Raw genomic sequence first — 26191 nt, 5'->3', positions numbered from 1 at the left:
GGAAGCCTCCTGTGTATTTGCAAACCTGTCTTTGAGCAAAGGTCACCTTCTGCCTGTTCACAGTGATTTCATATTGCATGAGACATCTAGGGTATGCCCCTATAGTTCTTTTCCTAAACCCACACGAATGGAGGGTCCTTACTATTTCCCTTCAAGTCACCCAGCACTTTAAATAGTCATACATATCTTTTGTATATTTATATGTGCGCCCACAGGTCTAGAAAACAAGGGCCATTTTTATCCTATTCTCTGGAAGAAATAGAAGAATGACAGTAGACCATAATAGATGAAGGAAGGCTCCATAGGAAATCATTAAAGACAAATTGTTAAGGCAGAAAGTTCCACCCAAACTCTGCAAAAATTGCCAAAACCCCGCTGAAACAGCCTGCTTACTTTAAGGTAAAAGGATCTTGGAGGCCTAGGAAGACTGCCAGCCATGGGCAGTCATTCAGTTATTCACACACTCCCTGTGGTTGTAAATCCACAAAGCCATATACTTCAGACTTTGAGCAACAGAAGGAGAGGGAGAACTACTTACTGAAATAGAAGCCCCTGTCTCCACACACGAACTGAAGCGCGTCCACCAGCTCAGCACCACAGAGCGTCTCTGGTCCAGCTGTGGCCGAGCTGGTGAAGGTGAGCAAGCAGAGGGCCAGGTAGAAGAGGTGTGAAGAAGACATGGTGTGCATCTTTACCTGCCAAAGAAACAGAAGGCGGGTCAGGTTTTTCTCCCTGATCCTTGAAAGGGGAGTGGGGTCCAGGTAGAACACATTGACTCCCATCATTCCACTGCCTTCATTAATCAGAACCACTTTGCCCGGAAGTGCAAAAAAAAAAAAAAAATGCGTGATGGACCCCTACAGGTTCCGACATCAGATGACCTGCACTTATTTCCCTTGCTACTAGATTCTTGGAGAAATCCTTCTGAAGCCCTTGTCCATGGATTTCTATTTCAATTAAGATAAGAGATCTGCAAACATTTACTCTGTAGAAGAAGGATGCTATAGTGGGATTCCACACCACTTTGAGATCAGGTAAAACTTTTGCATTATCAAAGGTTAAATTGTGCTCAGTACGGATGTGTGGCCAAATATGTTTTATTAATTTAAATTCTCTGAAAGTTGGCCATCCATGAATTATTAACCAGAATGTGAAATGAACCAGAACATCATTCCTCAGCTACTGATTAAGAAGAATTTACTGTGGCCAAAAAAGGACTTGTAAAAATTCTACATACTGTTATATATTTTTATAGTTTCTTTGAAAGAGAGGGAGAGAGACAGAGGTGGAGGAGAATACAGATATTTCTTACCTGGGGAATATCAGCAGTTAACATAATCACAAGTGGAAGAAAAACAATGAACAGAAACAGGAAAAATATAAGGATGTAGAAGTGAGATTGACTCATGCCAAAATCAGGGCAGAAAGGTGTGACCCTTTCCCTCATTCATCATAAGGATCACAGGTGACATCCCTATAACTCAAGACAGTTCACAAAAGAGTGAATTAATTTTGTTGAAGTTTTATGCAACATGGAGGTCACAGAAGCAAGACTCAAAGACTCAGGGAAAACTGTCTTTTATACTTTGGTTAAATGAAGTATGAATCGCTGGGTAGAAATATGTTTGTACAAAAGGTAGGACTTAGTGCTCACAGCCAGAGATGGGGAAACCCAGCAAGGTTTGTCTGTCTTGATTCTACTTTGCCCCCTAAGTGAACCATTCCTATGTTCTGGATATAGGGACAAGGGTCCTATGAATGTACTGACAGATAAGCTAAGTCACAAAGTTTCTTTTTGGACAGCTCCTCCCCATGGGGGTGGGTGGGGAGGTTAGAACTTTATTTCCAGGTTTGGGGGCTGGTTTGGGGGAAGAGTTTTTCTAGTTTCCATGGTCTGACTTGGGGGAGAATAAAGAACAGGTAAAAGAAGGTCAGAGGAAGGTCAGAGAGACTTTGCTTTTGAGACCTTTCAATTCCCTTTAGTTTACAATACTCAGCGTGCCAAGAACTGTATTCTGGGGTGTTGTTTTCTGAGCCCCAACACTAAGTAAATTCTACTCTCTCTGCATTCTAAAGCCCCTCACCCCAAATCTAATATCAAGGCAACATGGGTGGTGAGTCCATTCCACATACAGGACACGGGCTTAAAATCTGAATAAGTCTTTTTATTTAGTCACCGGAATTCTCTTGGAGGGATTATTGTGTCACTGTATCCATTTTACAGTAAAATCTAAGGAGGGCCCCCTAGTTTCATGACTTTGTCAGTGATAGACAGCTAAATGGCAGCCCTGGAAAAAAGCAGGATTCTTGTGACTCAAGTCTCTGTCCTCATTCTGCAAAGTAGAAAAGGGATAAGGTGACCATTGAGCCACACTTCCCACATTGTTATTTCTGTCACAAATACTTGTGGTTTCTTCCAGAAAGGGTCCCAAAGTGAATAGCTCCACCTGTCCCAGATACCTCTACTGTCAGCTGCACTGGAAGGAGCCACCATAGAGTGTTAAGTGAGGGACCCTTAACCCTTAAAAGGGTTGTGGGGTTATGCTGGAGATATATACATATATATCTTTTTTAGACCTCACAGTAAGGGCAGGTCCATTCAGTTTGGGAGAAATGGACTCAGGTCATTTATTTTCTGACCACCCTCCTTGTCCTCCCTGAACTCTCAACCAGATGGTTCTGCACCAGTGGCAATGTTTGCTCCATCATCCTAATTAAGATTTCCAATTTTGTGGCCAGACCTTCAGCCGGCAAGTGGGGTGGGTGGAGGGTAGTGAGGCAAACCCCTGACTCTTGTTCACATAAGGTAAATATTTAGTTAATGCTTATAAAATAGCTGCAGATGAAAAACATCCTCTATTTTCAAATCATCATGATGAATGGACATGAAATAGAGCAGGAGGTAAAAACCCAACATTTGTTCCCTTTTCTCAGTGTGACCTCTGCAGAGAAACCTTCTGTCCCCACAGAGTTAGAGCCATTTGGGAAGGCTGGAAGCAGATCACCATCCAGTCCTAACTTCAGTAATTCCAATGGCAACCTCAACACATCTAACCTAACTGGACTTCATGGCTCTTTGTAAAAGAACAAACCATAACTGATCTTACAAAATGTATCTCCATGCTCTGGTGATAGGCCAGTTCTAGAAAGTATTATTCTATTAACCTTTCTCTACCTTCCTTTCTTTGTTCAGTTTCTGACACTGTTTGAAGACCAAGCACCTGCAGCTATAAATGCCTTCAAGTTCTTTCAATTTTTTTGGTGAAATTCAGGGGGGAAATGACTCACCTTATATCCTTAGTCAATTTGGCACTTCATTAGATGTCAAAACTGTATTTTTAATTGTTATTTCTGGTATCACACTTCTAAATCCAACAATACACGTAAATCTCTAGCAATCAAAAACTCAAGATTCTTTTAGGGCTGGGGTTTAGCTCAGTGGTAGAGCACTTGCTCAGCATCCACCAGGCACTGGGTTCAATCCCCAGCACTGAAATTTAAAAAAAATAATAATAATAGTTTTTTTAATATTGTTTTTTTTTTTCATTTTTTTCCCCTCCAAGTTGTATTCTCAGATAATATCAGTACTTAATAGTTCTAGGATGAGGTAGAAGAACCTTTAGTGCATTTTCCTTTAGTTCACAAAACAGTCCAGCACAGCACACCCACAGAGAATCAGAAAATTTATCACATTATGTTCCCAAAACAGAAAACAATAATGAACTTGCTGAGGAGTTGAAAGTTTTAAACAAGTGGCCCCATATGTTCATCATTCCCTTGGCCTTTTATTTTGCCAACCGTAAAAGCAACGAATAGAAAGGGAAGCCCATGAGAGAGAGCAAAGAGGGAATAACCCGAAACAGAAGAGAAAAAACCAAAAAATTTTCAAAAATTTCTTACTTGGAAGTCATTCACAACTCCACATTTTCAAAAACCTTTCTTTTTATCTTAAATAAATGGAAGATCAATGGATTCCAGATGTCTGGCCTCCCATGAAAATGCCCAGTAAAATGTGAGGGCCATAGTCATAAGAAAATACTCACTGTAGGTGTGATCGTTTTTTTGTATGTTCCAGGTCTTTTACAGCAGGTCAGGGTGGGTATTATGAGGCTGATGTGAATAGAAAACTGAAGACTTAAAAACATGTGCTGCGGGGTGGGTGGGGTTTGTGAAAGCATCTAGTTACATTTGGACACCCAGGCAGGTATGCTGTGAGCCTGGGTAAACTGCCTTTTGTCCATTCAAACAATGAACAAATCACACAGCTGGGATCCCAGTTAACCTACCCCCCATCAAGCCACCAATCGCCATTGCATGCCTCTTGTAGCTGCCCCAATTGTGACCTGAGCCCCAGTCTGCTCCTGCTCCCTTCCTCTTGGCTCTGTCACTGGGAAAGACCTTGAGACTCTTAAGTACCAGCAGCTCCTGAGTTCTGCCTCGGGGCAGGATGCCTTTATTCTCTTAATTACATCTGAAAGACCTCGAAGCTTTCTCTGGCCACTTCCTGCAGCAAGCACATGAAAGGGTTAACAAGGGCTAGCTCCCCTTCTGAAACGTTCAACATGCACAGCAGGAAAAGTTCATTTGGAGACAATTTTCCAAACTTGTAAGTAATGCAGGGATCACATTCCACAGCCTCTTTGATCACCCTTTACGTGGGGACATCAAAAAACCCCCGGCTGCCAGACCACACAGTGTATATGTACACTGACTTCATTTCTTGTAAAAGAAAAACGTGGCCCCGGGTGTGCTGGCATCTCGGGGGACAGCAGAATCAGGTGCCTGACAAGGGTATCTCCTTAACTCCTGAGCCACTTGCTAGACTAAGAAAAGTCCTCCTGGTGGAGCGTTTGAAAGCAGTTAAAAAAAAAAAAAAAAAAAAAAACCCCGGCTTCACTGAGTAGCTGGACCTTTTATGAATTGAGCCCTCCAGCAATGCAATTGCCTCTGAGGAGCCAGTGACAGCGGCTTGAAAGTGCTTGCAAATTGAAAAACGCAAGTCTTGGAGGATATAATTTTGCTGAGAATGGAAACTTGAATCAGGGCCAGTGATCAGAAAGGAGAAGCCGAGAAGCCGGTGCACCCGACTACAGCAGCCAAATTCACCTAAAGAGACTTTACAACCCGAGCATAAAAATCCGAGCTTTACAACACAAAACCCCGGGGTCCAAACTTCACCGGGGAAGTCCTCTTCAAAAGAAAAAAGTCAGACTAGCAGCTGCTAGAAAGTTTCTGCTTTCCATATCCAGTATGCGTTTGTTTAAATTATGTGACTATGAAAGGTAAGCAAGCACTGTCACGGAGTTCTTTTTCCAAAGAGCAAATTAAACTTCACTCTAACTTTGACTCTCTGGGCATAAGTGCAGAGAGTTCCGGGTCTTTAGCTTTAAAGATCATATTTAAAAGCTTTAATATCATCTAAAATATAGCTCTCCGTCTGTGGCATGCCTTATAAAGTCCTGACAAATCTCCCCTTCTCTCCCTCTCTCTCTCTCTCTCCCATACACACGGACACACACACACACACACACACAGACACTCACACGGTCTTAAAAATAAAACATCTGCACCTGCAAAAGAAAGAAAAAAATCCCAAAGTTCCTATGGATGCTCTATAGCCCTTAGCCATAGGCAGGATTTAAAGGAATCTTCCAAAATGACACCACCAAAGCCCTGCAGAAGTGGAGGATTTAGCATAAGTACCTTGCAATAGTTTCTACTCATACAGTTATCTGTGCAAATGCATCCGTCTCCCGGAGCTATTTTCTCAGATCCCACAGAATTGCATATTCAGCAATTTATAAATATCTCCCAGTTCCCAAACAATGAAAATTCTAAAGTGAATAACAGTTCTAGGCAGAAGGAAAAAAAAACGGCACACAATTTAAATAAAATTCCCCCATGACTTCAAAGAGTAAGAAATATTTACCTTCAAGAAATCACAAAAGCAGCACTTAAATAATTGAGTTGGAAGACTGCTGATTTTTCCCATTGCTTCTGAAGTACAAAGTCTGGAAATGAATTGGTGAGCAGGAATAATGAGGCAAAAAGAAATCCAGAGAGATGGGAGATGTTGAGAGCAATGTCACATTTCAATTTTGAGGGACTTTATTTCATCGCGCAGGCTCTATCTGCTCTGAATTTAGCAGTGACAGTGAGATTTAGCAAACAGAAGAGGGATTTAGAGAAAATCCTCACATTTATCTACAAAACACAGACACTGAGACAGGAAACAGCTGGGGGAACATTTGCCTTCTCTCTCTCTCCCTCTTCTGGCAAAGTTATCGAGTAAGGACTTTTTTGGGCATAGTGACAAATAACATCATACCTTTGCATTTTAAAACTAGAGCACAGAAGCATTTTTTTTCCCTTAAAAGAATGTGTGTTAGTGACAGGGTTAGCAGACATGAAAATACTTATGCTGCCATAGAAAATAAGAATTTGTTCTCTGATTAACTTTCTACCAGGCATGAAGACACACACGTCTGCTAATACACCTTACCAGAATTAAACGGTGATAGGGGAGCAATTTTATATTTTAAAGCAAATGCTTTTTTTTTTTTTTTCAAAGAAAAAAGAAGAAAGGAAGAAAAGACCATCTCTAGCAAATCCTACAATTTTAACCCTGCAATGACTGGGGTAAACTTAGGTTGGAAGACGGAGATCGAGTGACCCCTTGTCCTAGTTGCCAAGTGAGGGGAATGAGCTCATATCCTAAAACCTACAGAAGGGGCAGGCAGCTTTGGATTGGCTCCTTTCAGAACGTTGTCTCCATGCTTTTTGCTAGCAAAAGAGGCAAAGACGGTGCTGAGCTGTAAAATCAACTGAAAAATAAAATCTTTTTCTTCACTCTTAGGCTAGGCTGGCTGCCTGTCACCTTCCCCACTCTCCAGGAGGGAGCACCTGAGGGACAAGCTGTTTTCCCGTTGTTTATATTTTCTGCAAAACCTGAACCTCTGCGTGTGTGGGGAGTGTGTGTTGGGGGGGGGGGAGAGGGTGCCGTTTTCTTTCTCTAATTGTTGTGTATTCTAAATTTCTAAATAGCACCAGCTGGCTAGCAATACCCTCTCAAGGGTTATGATGTCATTCAAATCCCTCTACTGCGTGAGTGAGTGGCCGGCAGCAGGGTCCAAGCCAGCTGTTTTGCTATTTATAATGTATACTTGCCTTTGCCATGGAGAATCAACTTGTGATATTTTGTCAATACAATTTGTACCTATTTCTCTTTGGCTTCAGGAGGCAGTGATAAGAAAATGGGTTATGAAATAAGGTTGCAAAAGCCCAGATCAGACATGGCACTTCCCCTGGCTCTCTCTCCTGGCACGGTTTCCCAGGAAGGGCAGAAATTAGGTGGACCTTGACTCTCTGTCTCTGTCTGTCTGTCTGTCTGTCTGTCTCTCTCTCTCTCTCTCTCTCTCTCTCTCTCCTGATTCTCAGGGGCCTTGACCATACCGACCCATCCACTGAAAAGAGAGGTCTGCTAGAAACTGTAGTCTGCTTTTTTACATTGTCCTGTGGCTATAGAGGTGGATGCCCTCAGAGAAAACCTGATTGGTTTTAAAAGGGAATTGGGCTTGGGGAAATCTGCCCTGCGGTTAATACCTCAATGTTTACCTTTCAAAAATAAAAGTGAGCTCCTTGAAGTTCTCCTGTTGCAATGGTACATGATACTCAGCTCATTTTGTGAGCAACTATTACATCCCCAGAGAAACAAAGAGGAATAAGACAGAGAGGCAGACAGAGAGGAAAAATCTCACTGTCATGTGGTGAGTATGTGCTCTTTTAAAACCATGAACACTTCACAGTGAAAGGGAGCAGCAAATTTCCTGGGAAGATAGAGAAGGGAAACTTTTTTTGCAAATCCAGGTTGGGGAAGGAGGGATTGTGCTATGAGAATTTTTTTTGGTGGGGGGGTACCAGGTTAGGAAATTTCAGCAGAGAAGATTTGACCTGAAGAACACACAAAGATGCATCCTCAAGAGGTGGCCCTGTAAACATCTGCAGCTGTGTGGTGATCCCTGCTCTTAAAGAATAATCCAAAGCTTCCTTTAACAAGCTCTCCTTGTGCACTTGATTTATGACTTAATTTACCAAACATTTTTCTTTTCTCTCCAGCTTTTGAGGATCATGCCCTTCATCCTCCTGTTATGGACTGTGATGATGTAGATTGTATAGGAGCAAAAACCCCTGATCTCACTTCTCTCCCAGGTGAGAAAGAAGCTCCCCACTTTCAATTGTGAGAGTCAGAATTAGGCTGCAGTCTCAGTGCTGTGTTCCTTGCTCCACCGTTGGGCACCTTCACAGGTAAGCCAGCACTTGATTGCCCCCCTCCCCGGTGCTGTTTTGGCATGCTTTAATTGTTCCAAGATGTCCTAGAAGCTCACTAAATTTCTCCAAGTTTGTGACCCCGTCTGATGTGCTTTCTTGGCACACACTCTGCACAGATTACCTTATCCTCAACCATTTCTGTCTGAAAGGCCGCTTTGGGGACAGAATATATACCATTCCACCAGATGCTGCCCTCCTGCAATATCGACACGGGGAACTCTCTTGGTTTTATAACCCCAATTACCCTTAAAGGATAATTGAGTTTTAATTTATGTCCCAGTTTTTATGTCACAATCAAAGAAAACTGAAATTTCAGAGAGTCGTAATTGTCATCAGCTGTGCTTTGGAAACATTCCGATGTGAGCTATCAGTTTCCAATGGGGGAAGCAATTTCCTGAAGTGATTAACGTATATTTCAATTTGAAGAATAGTCTATATTTCTGGGGAGGTTGAGCCAGCAACAGAGCAGGGCAATCATTCCTAGAGAAATGTCCATTTTCTTTGCTAATTCCAGGACTCAATATGAAACGAAGGGGCAATAATGTGCCACATTATTACTTTTTAATGACTGAATGCTGTACCCATTTAGGAAAAAAAAGAAAAGAAAGAAAGAAAGAAAGAAATGAATGCACCTATTACCCGAGTCCAAGGTGGTAGTAAATCTAATGCCCAGGCAAAGTTCAGGTCAGGAAATCCCACTGGAGAGAAATATCCAGGGTCAGTCTAAAATTACGGAATGATTATGCAGTCTTCTGTCTGGGAAAGAAATCTGACAGATATGGGAACTGTGTGCCAACCAAAATAGCTAACTGCAAGGATGTGCTCATCATGAGAACATCCACTCCTGGAAATTCAGAGATTCACAGTTTCACCTTTTGCATGTGTAATGCCTGTGGGATATAAATAACTCTCCCCTACAGCCTTCTACTTGAGTAGTATATTTGCATAAAAGCTGCAGCTTCAGAAGACTTCTGACACCTTTCTATAAAAAAAAAAAAAAAAGTTGTTCATTTTCAGAAAGGATAGGCTGTCTGAGGGTCACAGAAAGGGGTGACAAGACCTGTCCCTCTTCTTTCTGCTTAAGCCATGTTTCCCAATCTCCCCTTTGTTTCCCGGAGAGGAGCTCATCCTAAAGGTTGTTTCACATCCATGTGGACTTGGGCATATTTACAATTTATTTCCTTATAGTTTTTTGCTGACTCCTAAGAAAAGCTCAGAATAGAGATTTGGAGGTAAAGATTCTTTAACATCCAATAAAGATGGCAAAGAACTTTGGGGAACTCTTGTCTCTTCTCTTGGATCTTGGTTTGTGGGGAGGGTTGTTCTGGGGGTGTATTCGCCAAGAAGTGAAGAGTTTGTTGATGCACACAGCAAAACTCAGGGGTAATGCTGGACCCGCCCCCCCCCCCAATTCAACATGGTACAAGCCACGTGGAGTCCTGTCAGCTTCAAAAGATCTTCAAAATAACTGGAAGGGTCCAGTTATTCCCCAGAAAGACCTTCTTCAGCTCAAAGGGGTCGCTCTAACTGCTTAAAGGAGCATTTTCCCCACAGCTAGGGAAAACGGGAATAGGGAGGAGAAATCCTCTCACTAAAGAAATCAATGCTTTCTTTTCAACATTAAACTTGGGTCTTATTTCTTCTAAATGTCAAAAGGATAAATGCTGGAAACAGAAACAAAATTGTTGTGGTTTTGTGAGCAAAGGAATTCTTCGTAATGGCAGAGGAGGAGTCACTGCATGGGGCTAAGGACGGGTTGGTGGAGTGAGGGAACTGGAGGGCTCACCACACTTGCCCTACGTTGCGTAGAAAGTGGGCAAACAGACACCAATTGCAAACCTCAGGGGTAGAACCCACGCAGCTACTTTCCTTGGGAATAGAAAAATGTGCGCGCCCTCTAGTGGGCATCTGGGAAACTGCCATGGCATTCTTCCCTGGATGGGAGGTCTGCAGGGGGTGGTGGTGGGAGGGATGGTCTAAAAGCTCTGGATTCAAATACGCCTCAAACTGTACTTACCTTGAGTTTTATTAAGTCTTTGGAAATCCAGAATATAGATTTAAAACTCACTGTCGTTTAAAAGGGGACGAGTGCTAAGAGAGAAAGGAAGATTATTAACTTTATGAGAGCATGGGTATTTTCATGCCCATATTCCCCAAACCTAACTCCAGGTGAGGGCTCCAAACATTTTGCTGAACGAATGGAAGTCTCAAAAATAAATGAGACTAGGGGCTGGGGTTGTGGCTCAGCGGTAGAGTGCTCGGCTCGCATGTGCCAGACCCTGGGTTTCATCTTCAGCACCACATAAAAATAAATAAGTGAAATAAAGGCATTGTGTCCAACTACAACTAAAAATAAACATTAAAAAATAAATAAATGAGACTAAAGATAAATGTTTTTTAAAAAAGGTGTAAACTCTCTGAGAGTAAAACGACCAACGTCCCCATTTTCTAAATAAGAAAAAAATGAGACTGGGGCGCACGGTTGCTAGATAGAAGAATGACTTATTAAACCAAACCAATTCAGGTGCTTGAAAACCAAGCTCGAACCCAGACTCTGTTCCATGCACTTTTTATCATGTTACTTTTCAAAATGTGGATTAGAATGCCTCTGAACAAAGACCAGGGCATTAAAGAATTGCTCACCTTCACACGGTAGTTCCGGTTTTTAATTCTTTTTCTATCCTGTATTGATCAGGGAGAGAGTTTTGGTTTGGGACCGGTTTGGTTTCCATGCTTCTCTAACACTTGCTCAGCTCCCTTTCTAATTAAAAAAACAAAAGTGGATTTCAAGCCCTAAGTCTTTGCAGGTGGCAATTGCTATCCAGAATTCAATAATCCTGTTTTGTTTTTATGGTATTTCTTTTTAAGAATATACCCTCAATTTAGGGCAAGTGATGCTGTATTTAAAATAGATATCCTGAAGTTGAGTTTTAAAACTTATGTATCTAAATCCTAAAAACATATATTTAAGAAAGAATATATTGAAAGTAAAGAAATAACATTACAGGTGACCAATGGTTATGAGAAACAATGTGTAAATGATGTTTAAAAGTCTCTGGTTTGGGACTTGTGTCCCATAACAAAATGTTATTATACTGGGAAAACAAATAAAGAACCACAGTTGCAAAACCTGGGGACAAAGAGGTTGTGTGTTAAAAAAAAAAAAAATGCCACCATATAAATGTGTTAATTACAATTCTAGATAATTTGGATTCCTTCTAGGCTCACTCATTTTTCACCCCAGTCTTCCAAAGAGTCTGGAGATATTGAAAAAGGCTTCGCAGAAAGACTGGGGATGTGGGTCAGTGATAAAGCACTTGCCTAGCATGTGTGAGGCCTTGGATTCCATCCCCAGCACTGCAAAAAGCAAAGCAAAGCAAAACAAACAAACAAACAAAAACAACCAACCAAAAACTAAAGGAAAGGGAAAAGACTTGGCAGAGAGTTTAGCATTTGAGTTAGGCCTTGAAGCATGTGTTCTCTTTTGAGATAGAAGACAGTGAAGGCCGTTCCAGGCAGAAGGAACAGCATGAGCAAAGTGGGAGTAACATAGTCATGTGCTCAGTGTCCTGCACGGTGGCTCGGTGGCTCCCCTTCACCACCTCTGCCTATATCAGTAGCTTCCTTCACACAGTTGAAAGACTGAAAGTCTTAATTCTCTCAGGTTTCCCTGGTATGCAAAGATCTGTACATATCTGAACCTGTGATCGCCCCTGAGAATAGAAGAGTGCCTCGTACGTGCTGTAACAGACTCAGGGTTCATTTTTACCCAGGTCCACTTGGGCAGTCCTCCAGGAGAACGGAGGTACCAGTGGATCACCAGTGGTGGTCCCACTCTGGAAGGTTTAATGGCACCGTTGATACTCGGGAACATAGATGTTAATAGAAAAGTGAACGGATCATAAAAGGTTGCTGTCAGGGTTAAGGCAAAAAGTTATTTTATACCACTCTTTATGTGGGTCCATTAAAAAGTTTTGTGGTGCTCTTTGAGAGTGGGGTGCAGATTCTTTAGCCTCAGTCTTTTACTTGAAGGAGACTACTAGGGAGCTTTGGGGGTCGCTCCTTGTGGAGTTCCCAGCACAGGCAGAAGTGTGAGTAGACAGCCCTGAGGGGAGGTCTTGGCATCTGCACACCCTTGGAGAGGCCCTTCATCCTCTGCTCAGCACAGACCCTTGAATGTGAAATGAACACCTTGAGACACTTGGATATGAGTGTAATACACTTTGTTCTGTTTCACAACATCTTGGCACAGTCCTTGTTTTTTTTTTTTTTTCTGAACTCAAAATACATTTTCAAACCATTTGTATTGGTCAGAATTCTCTAGAGAAGCAGAATCTGCAGGATGTATACCAAGAATATAGAAAGATTTATTCTAAGGAATTGGCTCACGTGGTGGTGGTGACTTTGCAAGTCCAAAATCTGCAAGATAGGCCTATGGAGGGTGATTTGCTTGACTCAAAGTCTGCTGACTTACATGTTAATTGTTCCCTTAAAAAAAAATCACAGGAACATCTAGAATGATGCGAGTCCAACATCTGGGTCCTGTGGCGTAGGTAAATTGACACATGTGATTAACTATCAGACCAGTGGTTCTCAAATGGTGTACTCATGGGTCTTCCTTCTCTAAAACTGAACAATCTTTTACCAATTACAAAAATAGAAAACTCAGAGTTAGTGGATCATGTTTTCCAGTTCTAAGTTTTCTTCCCAGGCATGTTTTTAAACTTTGGGCTCCTGCACTTAGTGTTTTTTGAGCATTACTCTGAGGAAGATTCAGGGTGCTTGCCTTTGCTGTGACATTAGTATTCACAAAGACGCACTCACTGGGAAGTGTGTTTGTTTTGTGTTTTTCTACTACTAAGGGAAACAGATATACATAGAACACACACACACACACACACACACACACCACTCAAACATACACATGCAAACATGCAAATACATACATAAACACCTGTGTTCATTCTCTTATAAGAGAATTTGCTGTTTAGACCAGTGGAGAGGAATATCAGGCCTACACTGGTATTCAGAGTAGGATGAGCTCCTATGTTTTGGCAAAATGGAGAGAGAGGTTTCCCATTTGATTTTAAATTTTTTTTAATTTATTCTTTTTAGTTACATTATGACAGTACAATGTATTTGAATATATCATATATACATGGAATATGATTTCCCATTTTTGTGGTTGTACATGATGTGGAGTTACACTGGTCATGTATTCACATATGAACATAGGAAAGTTATGTCTGATTCATTCTACTCTCCTTCCAATTCCCATCCTCCCTCCCTCTCCCCCATTCCCTGCTGTCCAATCCAGCGAACCTCTACTCCCTGCTGCCCGACACCTATTGTGAATCAGCATTGAACACCAGAGAGAACATTTGACCTATGACTTTTTTGGGACTGGCTTATTTCACTTAGCTGATATTCTCCAGTTGTATGCAAATGCCATAATTTTATTCTTCTTTATGGCTAAGTAATATTCCATTGTGTATATGTATCACCATTTCTTTATCCATTCAGCTATTGAAGGGCACCTAGTTTGGTTCCATAGCTTAGCTATTTTGAATTGGGCTGCTATAAATATTAATGTGGCTGCATCACTATGGTATGCTGATTTTAAGTCTTTGGGGTATATGCTGAGGAGTGGGATTACCAGGTCAAATGGTGGTTCCATTCCAAGTTTTCTGAGGAATCTCCATACTGCTTTCCAGAGGGTTTCACCAATTTGCAGTTCCACCAGCAATGTATGAGTGTACCTTTTCCTCCACATCCTCACCAACATTTATTGTTGCTTGTTTTCTTGATAATTGCCAGTCTCACTGGAGTGAGATGAAATCTCAGTGTAGTTTTAATTTGCATTTCTCTAATTGCTAGTGATGTTGCACATTTTTTCACATATTTGTTGACCGATCATATTTATTCTTCTGTGAAGTATCTGTTCATTTCCTTAGCCATTTATTGATTAACTTATTTTTTCTTTTGGTGGTAGGTTTTTTTTTTTTAGTTCTTTTTATATAAATAGTTAATGTTCTATCTGAGGCACAGGTGGCAAAGATTTTCTCCCATTCTGTAGGTTCTCTCTTCACAATATTGATTGTTTCCTTTGCCATGAAAAAGCTTTTCAGTTTGATACCATCCCATTTATTGATTCTTGATTTTAATTCTTATGCTTTAGGAGTCTTGTTTAAGAATTTGGTTCCTAAGCTGACATGGTAGAGAATAGGATTTCCTTTTTCTTCTAGTAGATGCAGGATCTCTGGTCTAATACCTAGCTCCTTGATCCACCTTGAGTTGAGCTTTGTGCAGGTGAGAGATAGGGGTCAAATTTAATTTTGTTATATAAGTATTTCCAGTTTTCCCAGCACCATTTGTTGAAGAGGCTATCTTTTCTTCAATGTATGTTTATGACACCTTTTTCTAGTATGAGATAACTGTGTTTATGTGGATGTGTCTGTGTCTTCTCTTCTGTACTATTGGTCTTCATGTCTGTTTTGGTGCCAATACCATGCTGTTTTTATTACTGTAGCTCTGTAGTATAATTTAAAGTCTGGTATTGTGATGTCTCCTGCTTCACTTTTCTTGCTGAGGATGGCTTTGGCTATTCTGGGCTTCTTATTTTTCCATGTGAATTTCATTACTGCTTTTTTGTTTCCATGAAGAACTTCATCAGAACCTTAATAGAATTTATATTAAATCTGTATAGCTCTCTTGGTAGTATGGCCACTTTGACAATATTAATTCTGCCTATCCCAGAACATGGGAGATCTTCTAACTTCTTCTTTGATTTCTTTCTTTAGAGTTCTGTAGTTTTCATTGTAGAGGTCTTTTACCTCTTTTGTTAGATTGATTCCCAAGTATTTTATTTTCTTTGGGGCTGTGATAGGATAGTTTTCCTAATTTCTCTTTTAGTTGATTCATCACTGAAATGTAAGAAATGAATTAACTTATGGGTATTAATTTTATTTTAATTCATTTATGAGTTATAGAAGTTTTCTAGTGGAGTTTTTTGGTTCTTCTAAATATAGAATCATGTCATTGGAAAATAGGAATAATTTGAGCTTTTCTTTTTCTATTCATATCCCTTTAATTTCTTTCTTCTAATTGCTCTGGCTAGAGTTTCCAGGACTATGTTGAATAGAAGTGGTGAAAGAGGGTATCTCTGTCTTGTTCCAGTTTTTAGAGGGAATGCTTTCAATTTTTCTCCATTTAGAATGATATGGGCCTTGGGTTTAGCATATAAAGCCTTTACAATGTTGAAGTGTGTTCCTACTATCCCTAGTTTTTCTAGTGTTTTGAACATGAATGGTTGGTTGGTTTTGTCAAATGCGTTTTCTGCATCTTTTGAGATAATCATATACTTCTTGACTTTGAGTCTAGTGATGTGATGAATTACATTTATTGATTTTCATATGTTGAACCAACCTTGAATCCTTGGGATGAATCCCATATGCTTTTGCCTACAGAGATTAACTATTTGCCTGGCTTTACATAAGGACATGACCTTTTGGGTAAAAGGATGACAAGTGCTTTTTAACATTCTTATTTCTGAACTTAGTAATTAGTTTTCATTAAGAGGATGTTACTTTTATAGCCAAAAAAGACAAACAGTTATTAAAAACATCATTGGAGCTGGGCTCAGTGGCCTATAATCCAAGTGGCTCGGGAGGCTGAGGCAGGAGGATCTCAAGTTCAAAGCCAGCCTCAGCAAAAGTGAGGCACTAAGCAACTCAGTGAGACCCTGTCTCTAAGTGAAATACAAAATAGGGCTGGGGATGTGGCTTAGTGCTCAAGTGCTCCTGAGTTCAATCCCCAGTACCAAAAAAAAAAAAAAAAAAGAAAGAAAAAGAAAAAAATCATTGGCAGATGCTATCTATACTAACTGTCCTTAATGTTGACTGAAAATGTAGCATATACATGTACAATTCTCTCTCTCTCTCTCTCTCTCTGTGTGTGTGTGTGTCTGTGTGTGTGTGTGTATTTAGTTACTCACTTAATCCTTGTATTCTTCAAAGATTTGAAACCTCTTCAATTATCAGCTTGGTCTTGGCTTGCTTATTTGACTGGCACAGTCCTTAGCTCAGCAAACCTCCTCCTCCTCCTTCTTTTCCATTTGCCTGCCATTGTTCCCTGTTGGGTGGATGAGGTCCAGGCAATCATGGACTTCTAAGATGCTTTCCCCCACAGCAACCAGGCCAGTGTCTGGTTGCTGGAATCGTCTTCTTCACCTACCACGTTCATGTGTATCATGCTTCCTTGGGGACATGCAGCGTGTCCTCGGGAGTCCTTTCATATCTAAGGCTCCCCCCTGCCAATTAAAACAGCCCCCTCCTAAGTAGCCTCCTGCCCTGCTGATGCTCAGCATGGCTTTTCACAACTGTCCTGTTATTATTCCCAGCGTAGCCCTACCTCACATCATAGTGCTTGGTTTTTAATAAGGACTCAACAAATACTTGTTGATTAATAATTGTAGTAATCAAACTACCATTATTGAGTGCCCATTATATTCAATTTTTATTTCATATTATTTTAATGATCTAAATAATTCTCTTGTCCTTCGATGGAATAGATATTCAATTTCCATTTTCATGTCCAAGGACTTAGTTTGGTTCTTGGAAGAAACTAGATTCTCAAAAATATTTGTCGGATGAATGAAAACGGAGCTAGAAGATAAATGTTTTGGTCGATGTCACATGGTTAGTGAATTATAGATTGCAGATTCAGATTCAGGTGGGCACCATGTGTAATACTCCCTGGTTTAGACACGTCCCTGCAGACTTCCCACCACACTAAGCTGCCTCCGATAAAATAAAGCAAGCTGTCAGAGCAGCATGATAGAAAATAACTCTCCAGAAGCAAGAGGAGCGAGACAGAAGCTGAGGCAAGCCCTGACTCCGACAGGAAGCCATTTGCTCCGTGTACTTCCAGTAAGAACAGAGGACAGACCGTCAGGATCAGAGTCTTCCCAGAGCCTTAGATGTGGGGAGCTGCAGTAAAGCTCCCAGCGCCCAACGCTTCTCTGCTGATTCCTACTCTGATTTGTATAAGCTCTGTTCAGATGAAACATAGCCTTCGTATTTCCCACTTGATGACTGGGAGAGCTCTTCTTAGAATCGTAGGCCGCAGGAAAAAAACACTCTTTGGTGTTTACCGTTCCTAAGGATAAAGAAGCAGCTACAGGTCATCCTTGGACCTAGGATAGGGAACCAATCCCTCTCAACTTGCCCAGGACTCTGCAGTTTGGGGGAGCTGGGAAAACCATTCCTTTTCTTCTGTGGTTCCCAAATGGGCTCATGGTAGTTTGGAGACAGTTCCCGAAAAACTGTGGACCTTCCTGCGAGTTAAGGTAGGACCGGTTAACCAGACTGTCTGCTTAGTGACTTGGCCTCAACTTTCCACTCCCAGTTGCTCTTTGTGGACCACCCTCACCCAAATCCTGTCTTTATCCTCTTTCCCTGGCTAATGGGTACTTGCCAAACTGGTTCCCTTTAATCAACTGCTCTCTGTCTCCACATCCCTGATGGTGACTTCAGATTTGGATCTTGCCAGAGTGAGAGCACTGCCAGCCCACTGGCAGACTCCCATCTTGGGTTCCCCTTAAGGTAACAATCCCAAATCCTGGAAGGGGGAGCTCCTCCGCAAGGTGCCAAGGTTGTTAAACACACTCCACTGCTCGGAACACAGAAGACGTCCAGAGACAATTGTAGCAATTGCAAAGTTTGGAGAAGCCTGGGCCTTCCAAATGAGGGCCTTTGTTTTTCCCAAGGGGTCATCTAGGCCCAGTCTCCCAACATCAGGCCTTTTCCAAACTTCTTCCAAATTTGTGAATTTTGCAGATAAAACAAATGTTTTGTAACCACACACAATTCATGAGGTGCTGCCTCCCTCAACAGCATCAGTGGAGCCCACATCATGAGATTTTTCTTCCTGAAGGGAAAGCCATTACTTAACTGAATGGCTGGAAGATGGGACTCATTAATAGGGGTGGTCCAGCCTCTCACTTAGAAGCTAGGGTCACCCAGAACTAGAGAAATCATTGTTCTTTTGGAACTACACACCTATGCTGCTTGAGGAGAAGGTTTATGCTACTCCTCAGTAGGTGGCCAGGCTCGGCTCACACGGATGCCCCAAACTACAGTGTCACTTTGAATGGGTTTATTGTCTGCATTTTTAAATATCATGTGGCAAAATCATGCCTTATACAAATCAGCCGAAGTGTGTGATATAACTATATTAACAGGTTTTTATAGTCCTGGAAGGGGTGCAGTGGGATTGGGTCTATCAATAATCATGTAAAGAAGCCAAGTGTATATTCCAGATGTTCATTATGTCCCAACGATTCGCTGAGCACAAAAGAGAGGCTTTCTGCTTGCCCAAGAAGTTTGATTTCCGTCATCATGACAGAGATGCACTTGAAATCTGATATGTTGGGAATTATAATGTTGAATCTCATACTTCCAGTTAAGTAAGTATATGTGCGTAAAACAAAACAAACATTTTTAAAAGCAGTGGGAGAGGAAGAAAGAAAAAGACAGAAAGAAAGAAAATAGAAAGGCAGGCAGGCAGGCAATACCAGAGAACATTTTCATCTGAGATTTTTCTTCCCCAGTTTGGCCTCACAACACCGTGTTCCTTTCTACTGTCAAAATGAGTTTTCACTGAAAAGTTTTAGGGGCATGGAAAGTAAATGCAGATGTGGATCCAATTGACTGTAGCACACTAACTGACCTGTGTAAAATCAGACCATTCCAGGGCCTGTCCTATCAGAAAAAGATACTTTATATTCCTAGTGTTGCTTCAATTCAGAATCTTCTCCAAAAGGAATTAACTCTAAACAACTTGTAATGAGTTCTAGACCATAGGAATCTGCTTCAAAGTGTTCTTTATTCTGGAGCATGATGTGTTTAGGTCACACCAATATTTTTATTAGAGATATTATGGAATCAGTACAACTCCCAAGCCCTTGGTAATTTATGTGAATGGAGCTTTGCAAACAAACACCTTCATATAGCTTGCATAACTTCGTCTGTCCTTCTTGCCAAATTGGACGACTTACAGAACTCCAAATGCATTTTGTCCTATTTCCATCTTTAGTTCCTGCTAAAGGATTTTCATCCCCACCTTGACCCCAACACTTGCAGCTGAAAATTCCAGCACATTTATCACCTGGCTGCCATCAATCTTCTTGCCACCTCTTCTGTGCCTGCAACCCTGTACCAGTTCCAAGTGATGACTCATCCTTATGAACTCTGTGCCACTCTGCTCATGCCTTGACTTTTTGTACATGTGTCTGTAAATATGTGTTCATTCATAAATTAGTTATGGAGCATAACAGGCAATAGAAATATAATGAGTAAGACCACACACCATTCTCCCCTCATGAAATTTGCTGTCCAGTGTAGAAAGATGATCACTCATTAAATAATCACACTAATGAATGCATACTTAGAAGCTGAGTTATTTTATCCTGTAGGAAATTGCTTTTTTTTTTTGGTCATTTGTTTATGGCTTTAAGGAGTATTACAAAGGTACCTGATTAAAGTAGGGACTGAGATGGGAGAAGCAGGGGAGTCTTCCTTAGGAAATAGTGATATAGAGGCAAAAGGTTTGGTTATCTCTTTTTCTTCTTTCTTTTTCAAAACCCATCTTTGACTCCCCTGGCCACTGCCTCCATGGATCTTACTGTCTGGAGAGTGTGTGTGTGCGTGTCTGTGGGTAGGGGTGAAGCACACAAAGAAATAAGTGATAGGATAATTTCAAAAAGAGCTAAGCATGTAGAAAAAAATAAAACAGGGTAATAGCATTTGGGATAGCCAAATAGACTCGCTTAGCAAGGATTAACTCAGAGATAAAGTGGAAATGACCCAGAGATGACCCCGTGTGAGAGAGAGAAACCCATTTCTGTCTCATTTCCCTGTAGTCTTTTAGCAGCCAACGTCGTATTTGTTGATCTCTTGTAGGGGAGAAAAAAAAAATCCTTTCTTCCCTTATTCTACGTTTATGGCTGAGACCCTTATAAAAGAACACATATTGACAAGAGAAAAGCCTACTTTTTAAATTATTTTTTATTTGAGCATGGTACAGGAGCCTGCATAAGAAAATAAAGTCCCAGGAACAGTGAGTGTGAAAGCTTTTGGGTTAGGTTTGGTAAGAGTAGATATTCATGGAGGACAAAAGGTGCCGTGTTAATGGTGACAACCTGGGGGAAAGCGGGCAGGGCCTATGTGTTTAGACTTGTCATCTCTCTGGGAGTCGGGAAGGCGTGTTTAACCTCAGGGTCTTCTTACTTGATTCAGAGGACAAGGGTGGAAGCTTCTGCTGTTTTCTCAGGTGCCAAGGTGCCATATTTTGGGGCAATGTCCCTAATGCCTTCCTGTCCATCTGCATTTTTCAAGTGATACAGCTCTCTGCTACCTGTATAATTCTACCCAGTACATGAGCTAATTGATTACGGCATTGGAGGGCGCCTAGAAACACAAACAGACAGTCGTTGCTGTGGATTTTAACTAAGCAACCCAAATTCAAGCCATTTTTTTTTTAAATGCAGGTAGGAAGCAGGCTCAATTTGACAGATAGTTGATAATTTTGGTTGAAATAAGATTAGAAATAAAAGAATCTAGAAGTTTTTTCTTTAAAAACAATTGAACATGTAAGCATTACCTTTTATAGCCAGATGCAATGGTGCACGCCTGTAATCCCAGCAATTGGGGAGGTTGAGACAGGAGGATCACGAGTATTAGGTCAGTCTTAGCAATTTATGGAGGCCCTCAGTAACTTAGTGAGACTCTGCTCAAAATGAAAACTAAAGGGCTGGGGATAGAGCTTAGTAAAATGCCCTCTGGATTAAATCCTTCGTGTTCCCTGAAAAAATTACCTTTTATAATAATCATATTTTAAAGAAGTAATGCTAAAAACTAAGGTCTCAACTTGCTCCAAACCTATTACCTAGCACAATAAACTTAGAACCTCAAGCTGAATCAAATGTTCTCCTCATTAGAAATTATGGTTTCCATAAATTGAAAACACAGCGCTATATGATTTGCATTTGAGATGTCCCCTAAAAGCTCACATGAGACGATGCAAGGTTTGGAGGAGAAATGATTGGGGCATGCATAGCCTTAACCTAATCAGCACATTAATCCCTGATGGGATTAACTGAGTGGTGACTGGAGGCAGGTGGGGTGTGACTAGAGGAAGGGATTCATTGGGGGCGTGGCTATGGGGAATATATTTATATCTGGCAAATGGAGACCTTGAACTCTGCTTCCTGATCACGTGTGAGCTGCTTCCCTCTGCCACACTCTTCCGCCTTCTTGTCCAGTCTCACCTTCAGCCCTGAGGAATGGAGCCTGCTGTCTATGGATGGATACCTCTGAAACCGAGAGGCCCTGAGTAAACCTTTTCTCCTCTACAATTGTTCTGGCCTGGTCCTTTAGAACCAGCAGCGAGAAAACTGACTAAAACACAGAGGTAGGAAACAAAAAATACCCAAACGTTCTTGAGAAATGAGTGAGCAAATGAATTAAGAATAAATCTCAGTTGACTCATCTAAATGCTTTGGATAAAAATTCTAGCACCTTTGCCATGAGCCAGGTGAGTTCCATTAGGCCTGCCAGGTCACAGTAGAGAAGCACACGGAAAGTATTCCCAAGTGGCCTCCCACTGTCCAGTATGTTTATGTGTATTTCCATGGTGGCCTTCCTAATCATGACCTCAGGATCTATGACCTTGAGAAGCTTTTCATCTTCTGTAGAGGGCACTTTTAAATACAACGAAATTAGAGCCAATGTACCCTTCAAGTGTTCAATTGAATAATATGCGATCAATTTCTAAATTGCGTGATTATTGCTAGGAGTTTATTGCTGGGATGGTCAAAGATGGAAGGGGCGGTCCTTGACACTGCCTAAAAGTCACCTCTATTTCATTCACCTAATCTCTTTCACAGATGGGTGCTTCAGATCTTCTCTCCTAATTCTCCAGTCCCTCCTCCACTATTAGTTGAAAACTTGACTTCTGTTTTATCATAGAGACAGAAGCTGCCAGAAGAGGTCCTCTGTGAGCTCCCCCAGCACATTCATCTACCTGCCCACGTTTGACTCCATGTAGACTATTTTGCCTCCTATTCACAGGGACAAATGTCCATTACTGGCCTCATGGAGACCAGCCTCCACCTGGACCCTCCTTGCCTCTTCAAGGCTGTCTCCAGGTGTTCTTCTCCTCCTCTGGGCTTGCTCTCCTGAGTCACACAATGTGATGGCCCTTCTCCCATCCTGAGTCCACTGCTTCCTCTAACTGCCACCTCATCTTTCCTTCCCTTCACCATGAAGATTGTTTTGTTGAACTTTTTCAAATGACTGCTGTGAGGACAAGGGAATTAATTTATCAAGGCTTAGAGTGTCTACGTGTCCGATTTCAACAGGTAAGAAATAAAGAATTTTCCTTGTTTGGTGGGGAGGGACGTACCTGTTAAGAGTAGGTATAACAGAAAGAAATTTAGGATAAAAATCCACACTTGTATGTTCTAGTGTGGTTTCATCAGCAGCAGCCTAGCAATTGGATTAACACCACCGGGCTTCAGGTATTTTTTATGTAGCTCTGATTTCTTTGAGTCTAGGATCACTTAGAAAATGAATCATTGGTGGATTACCTATTGCTATTTTTTTAAAACTATGGTAGTTTTAGTTTTTTAGCAGGAAAAAAATGCATCTTACAGAACTGAACGAAAATTGTGTTAGAAATAGGTGGTTAGTAATTTGAGAACAATCTTGGAAAATCTGAAACTTTAATAGGCAAAGCTCAACTGGTAAATAGCCAAAACAGTGTTTGAAACAATCTGCAGACATGGAAAGGGAGAACATGAGGCACTTGATAAGTACATATCTTCAGCCTCAAAGACAGGTCATTCAATGTCACCTTTTCTCTTACTACTGGGTACTTGGAATCTTGGGTTGCTAATACAGAAAACTATGACCGTCTTCCATTTTTGCAGTCAGACCTGGTTATCTAACATCAAGAAGAAGCTGTGGAAATCTAATATTTAAAATAATTGCTACCCATATTTTTTGCTAGAAAGGGGCAGGAAGGATCAACAAAAGCACAGATCTGCTACCAGGGCTAAATGTACCATGTTTCAAGACAAGGATCAAAAGTACAGTATTGATAGACGTGTGGAATTTTAGAATTGGAAAGGACCTTAGTTAGACATAATCTCAGGTCCAAGTGCCTGTTTACTTAATACCTCATGGAAATGGAGAAAGGGAGATCTGGGCCTGGATAATGTGCTGAATAATGGTGTACAGTCATCTCAAGTGGGCAACACAGCAAAGAGGCAGCAATGGGTATTTTTGCTACATATGGTCCCTAACATGGCACTTTATGCAATAAACAAAGTAAAACCTGGATGGCTTCTAGGGCACATTGGTGGGCACGGGCTTGGGAAAAGCCCTCCGAGGTTTTGTACTTCAGAAAAGAGAGGTAACATTAAAAGAAAGAAAATCTAAAACCAGATTGAGGCAGGGAATTGGTCAAGCTACAAGATGATCCAGTTACAGGGAGAAAAGCATTGTATTGGAAAGAGAAAATGACTTTCCTCCAAAATAAGTGTCACAGAGGTTGAGATCAGACCTTGGTTTAAATCCCAGAAGCATCTCAGAATAGTTCCATAATATATAGCTTTTCTATCACCCCAAGTTGAGATAGACTGGGGTTGAAATTCTAGCAGCATCACACACTGTATGACCATGGGCAAGCTCTTTCTTCTCTGGGAAGCTCCATCCCTATAAAATCAGAATATCAATGCCCAGCTCACAGATTAAGGATAAAAAAAGTTCTCAGAGAGTGGATGTATTAATATGAAGTTATTTGTAAGTACTTAATCAAACCACTAACCTACAAAGTTCTCCAATTTGGAACCCATCACACTGGCGTCATCCATGCGTGGAGTTTCCTGATGGCCTATCCTTGGTGGAAGAATTGGGTCCAGGTCAGGGTGACCCGTTTCAATTGAATTTTGGTGTTCTCAAGTTTATTTAAACCTCGAGAAATGAGATGATTAACATGAATGATTGCAAAGACCTTAGGAAGTACCATCTGCTATAAAATTCACCATCTTTTTCACTAATCCAAAGTAGAGACCAAATCTAAATATTCAGCCTTAGTAGCTAACAAAAAGAATTTAATGTTCTGAAACTTAATTCAAATTTCAAATAGTCACATTGAGGGCTGCAGTTTGGGCTCATTGGTAGAGTGCTTGCCTTGCATGCGCGAGGCACTGGGTTTGATCCTCAGCACCACATAAAAGTAAATAAAATAAAGATATTGTGTCCATCTACACTTAAAAAACTTATTTAAAAAATAGTGACAGTGACCTTTATGTCATGATTACTAGCTAATTTAGAGGGATATGGTATCAAATACCATGCTTGGGTTGTTCTTTGATGGCGGGACAGTTGCATCTGTAATCCTTGTTCTGTCATATTAACTCTAGGTGATTCGCAGAGTGAAGTGGGGATGAATGTGGGTCAGAGGAGGCAAGATGTAGAGGCTCAAAGTCCCACCCTTCTGCCTACTTCAAGAAAATGGCCTTCCTTTAAAATGAAAATAGTCCCTGAAAGAGTCACAACTCACTGGGAGCTCAATATGAATCACTTTGGGTTCCATGGAAGACACTGAGCTTCCCATATATTTTGGCAAGACTGTGTTGCCTTCCCATGTCCCACCTCATTACCGAATACAAATTCTGAGACTCATCTCACAAAGAAGGCTACAGTCAGATTGGTTACTCAGTTCCTTCTAAAAGACCATATGGACCAAGCTACATATTTTGGATCCTTCTTTACATCCCATCATGGAGACTCTGTCTACTGCCCTGCACATCTCAGCAATCCAGCTTACTCCTCAGTACCCCTCCCCTCCCCTCTTTTTGGAATTCATAGCACATCAGCAGCAGAATCACCAATTTCTTCATTTTCTTTTATTTCCCAAACCCATATGCCTATTGATTTTTTCCCAATCCTCTCTGTGAGGGCCGTTTACTTTTTTCTTCTGGTATTTAATACCAGTGAGGTCTGGAGATGATTAGCAGGTGTCCTCCTTATTTCCAGTGAAATGATTTCCTTCTGATCCCCTATTTCAGACGATTTTTGATTCCTTTTCCCTAAATCACTCTGCTCCAACTCCTCTGGAGCACAAGCTAACAGAATGTTCCACCTCCTGTCCCATTGATGCCATGATCCATTGTCGTCCTTACATTCCCCTCATTAAAAATTTGTTGACCGGACCATAGTCTCTTTCTTTGTAGCACTATTTTTGTTATGTTCTTGAGTATGTTAGCATCCACGTGGGCAGTCCATCTGACAACCTGGCCTCTCCACTCCTTGACCTCCTTGCACCCAACCCTCTGTTGTCCCTTCCTGCCTTACTTATCAACCTCCATTCTCTTATCCCAGATGTTGTTAGTTGCATGACTTCCATTTCAAGTATCGCACCCATTCTTACCTTCTTCTGTTTTTCCATCTTATTTCTGGTAATTCAACCACAACTATTCCTTGTCCCCATTGCAGGCTTCCCTGACCCCATGCCTTCCTGCCCCTTTACTCAGCTTAGAGTCAATCGCCCATCACTTATTCCATCCTCTGTGGATACACCTTGTCCAGGCCTCCCCTGATATAATTCTCAACTCCATGCCTACAACTGAGCAGCTAAAGCTGGAGAAACCACACAATAAAGCTGAATGGCTTCATTTTAGACTTTTGACCAGAGGCATCATCATTCAGCACTACTTGGAAGTCCAAGAGCTTTCCAGAAATATTGTGAATATCAGGAGAGAGGACAAGATTGGAAACAAGAAGACTGGATAGGATTT

At 41.2% G+C, this 26191-nt stretch overlaps 1 protein-coding gene across 6 annotated transcripts in view; it reads right to left on the bottom strand.

Annotated features, from left to right (window-relative positions):
* Window positions 1-6286, bottom strand: part of Igf1 (insulin like growth factor 1) — a 74660-nt gene extending 68374 nt beyond the window's left edge. For 2 of the 6 annotated variants that reach the window (XM_040279238.2, XM_005322352.5), the window contains exons 1-2: window positions 4044-4193; window positions 539-695 (exon numbers count right to left, since the gene is read on the bottom strand). In XM_040279238.2, the coding sequence (XP_040135172.1) occupies window positions 539-695; window positions 4044-4178 (292 nt within the window). In that variant the 5' untranslated portion in view covers window positions 4179-4193. Of the gene's footprint in view, window positions 1-538; window positions 696-984; window positions 1009-4043; window positions 4194-5703; window positions 5740-5929 lie in introns of those variants that run through there. The other 4 variants (XM_040279244.2, XM_005322353.5, XM_078052926.1 and 1 more) reach the window with 4 other exon arrangements.
* Between the last annotated feature and the right edge of the window lie 19905 nt (window positions 6287-26191).

Source organism: Ictidomys tridecemlineatus, chromosome 6 (assembly GCF_052094955.1).
Source record: "Ictidomys tridecemlineatus isolate mIctTri1 chromosome 6, mIctTri1.hap1, whole genome shotgun sequence".
Taxonomy (NCBI): Eukaryota; Metazoa; Chordata; class Mammalia; order Rodentia; family Sciuridae; genus Ictidomys; species Ictidomys tridecemlineatus.
Note: the sequence above shows the minus strand (reverse complement) of the source record. Positions and strands in the feature narration are given on the sequence as shown.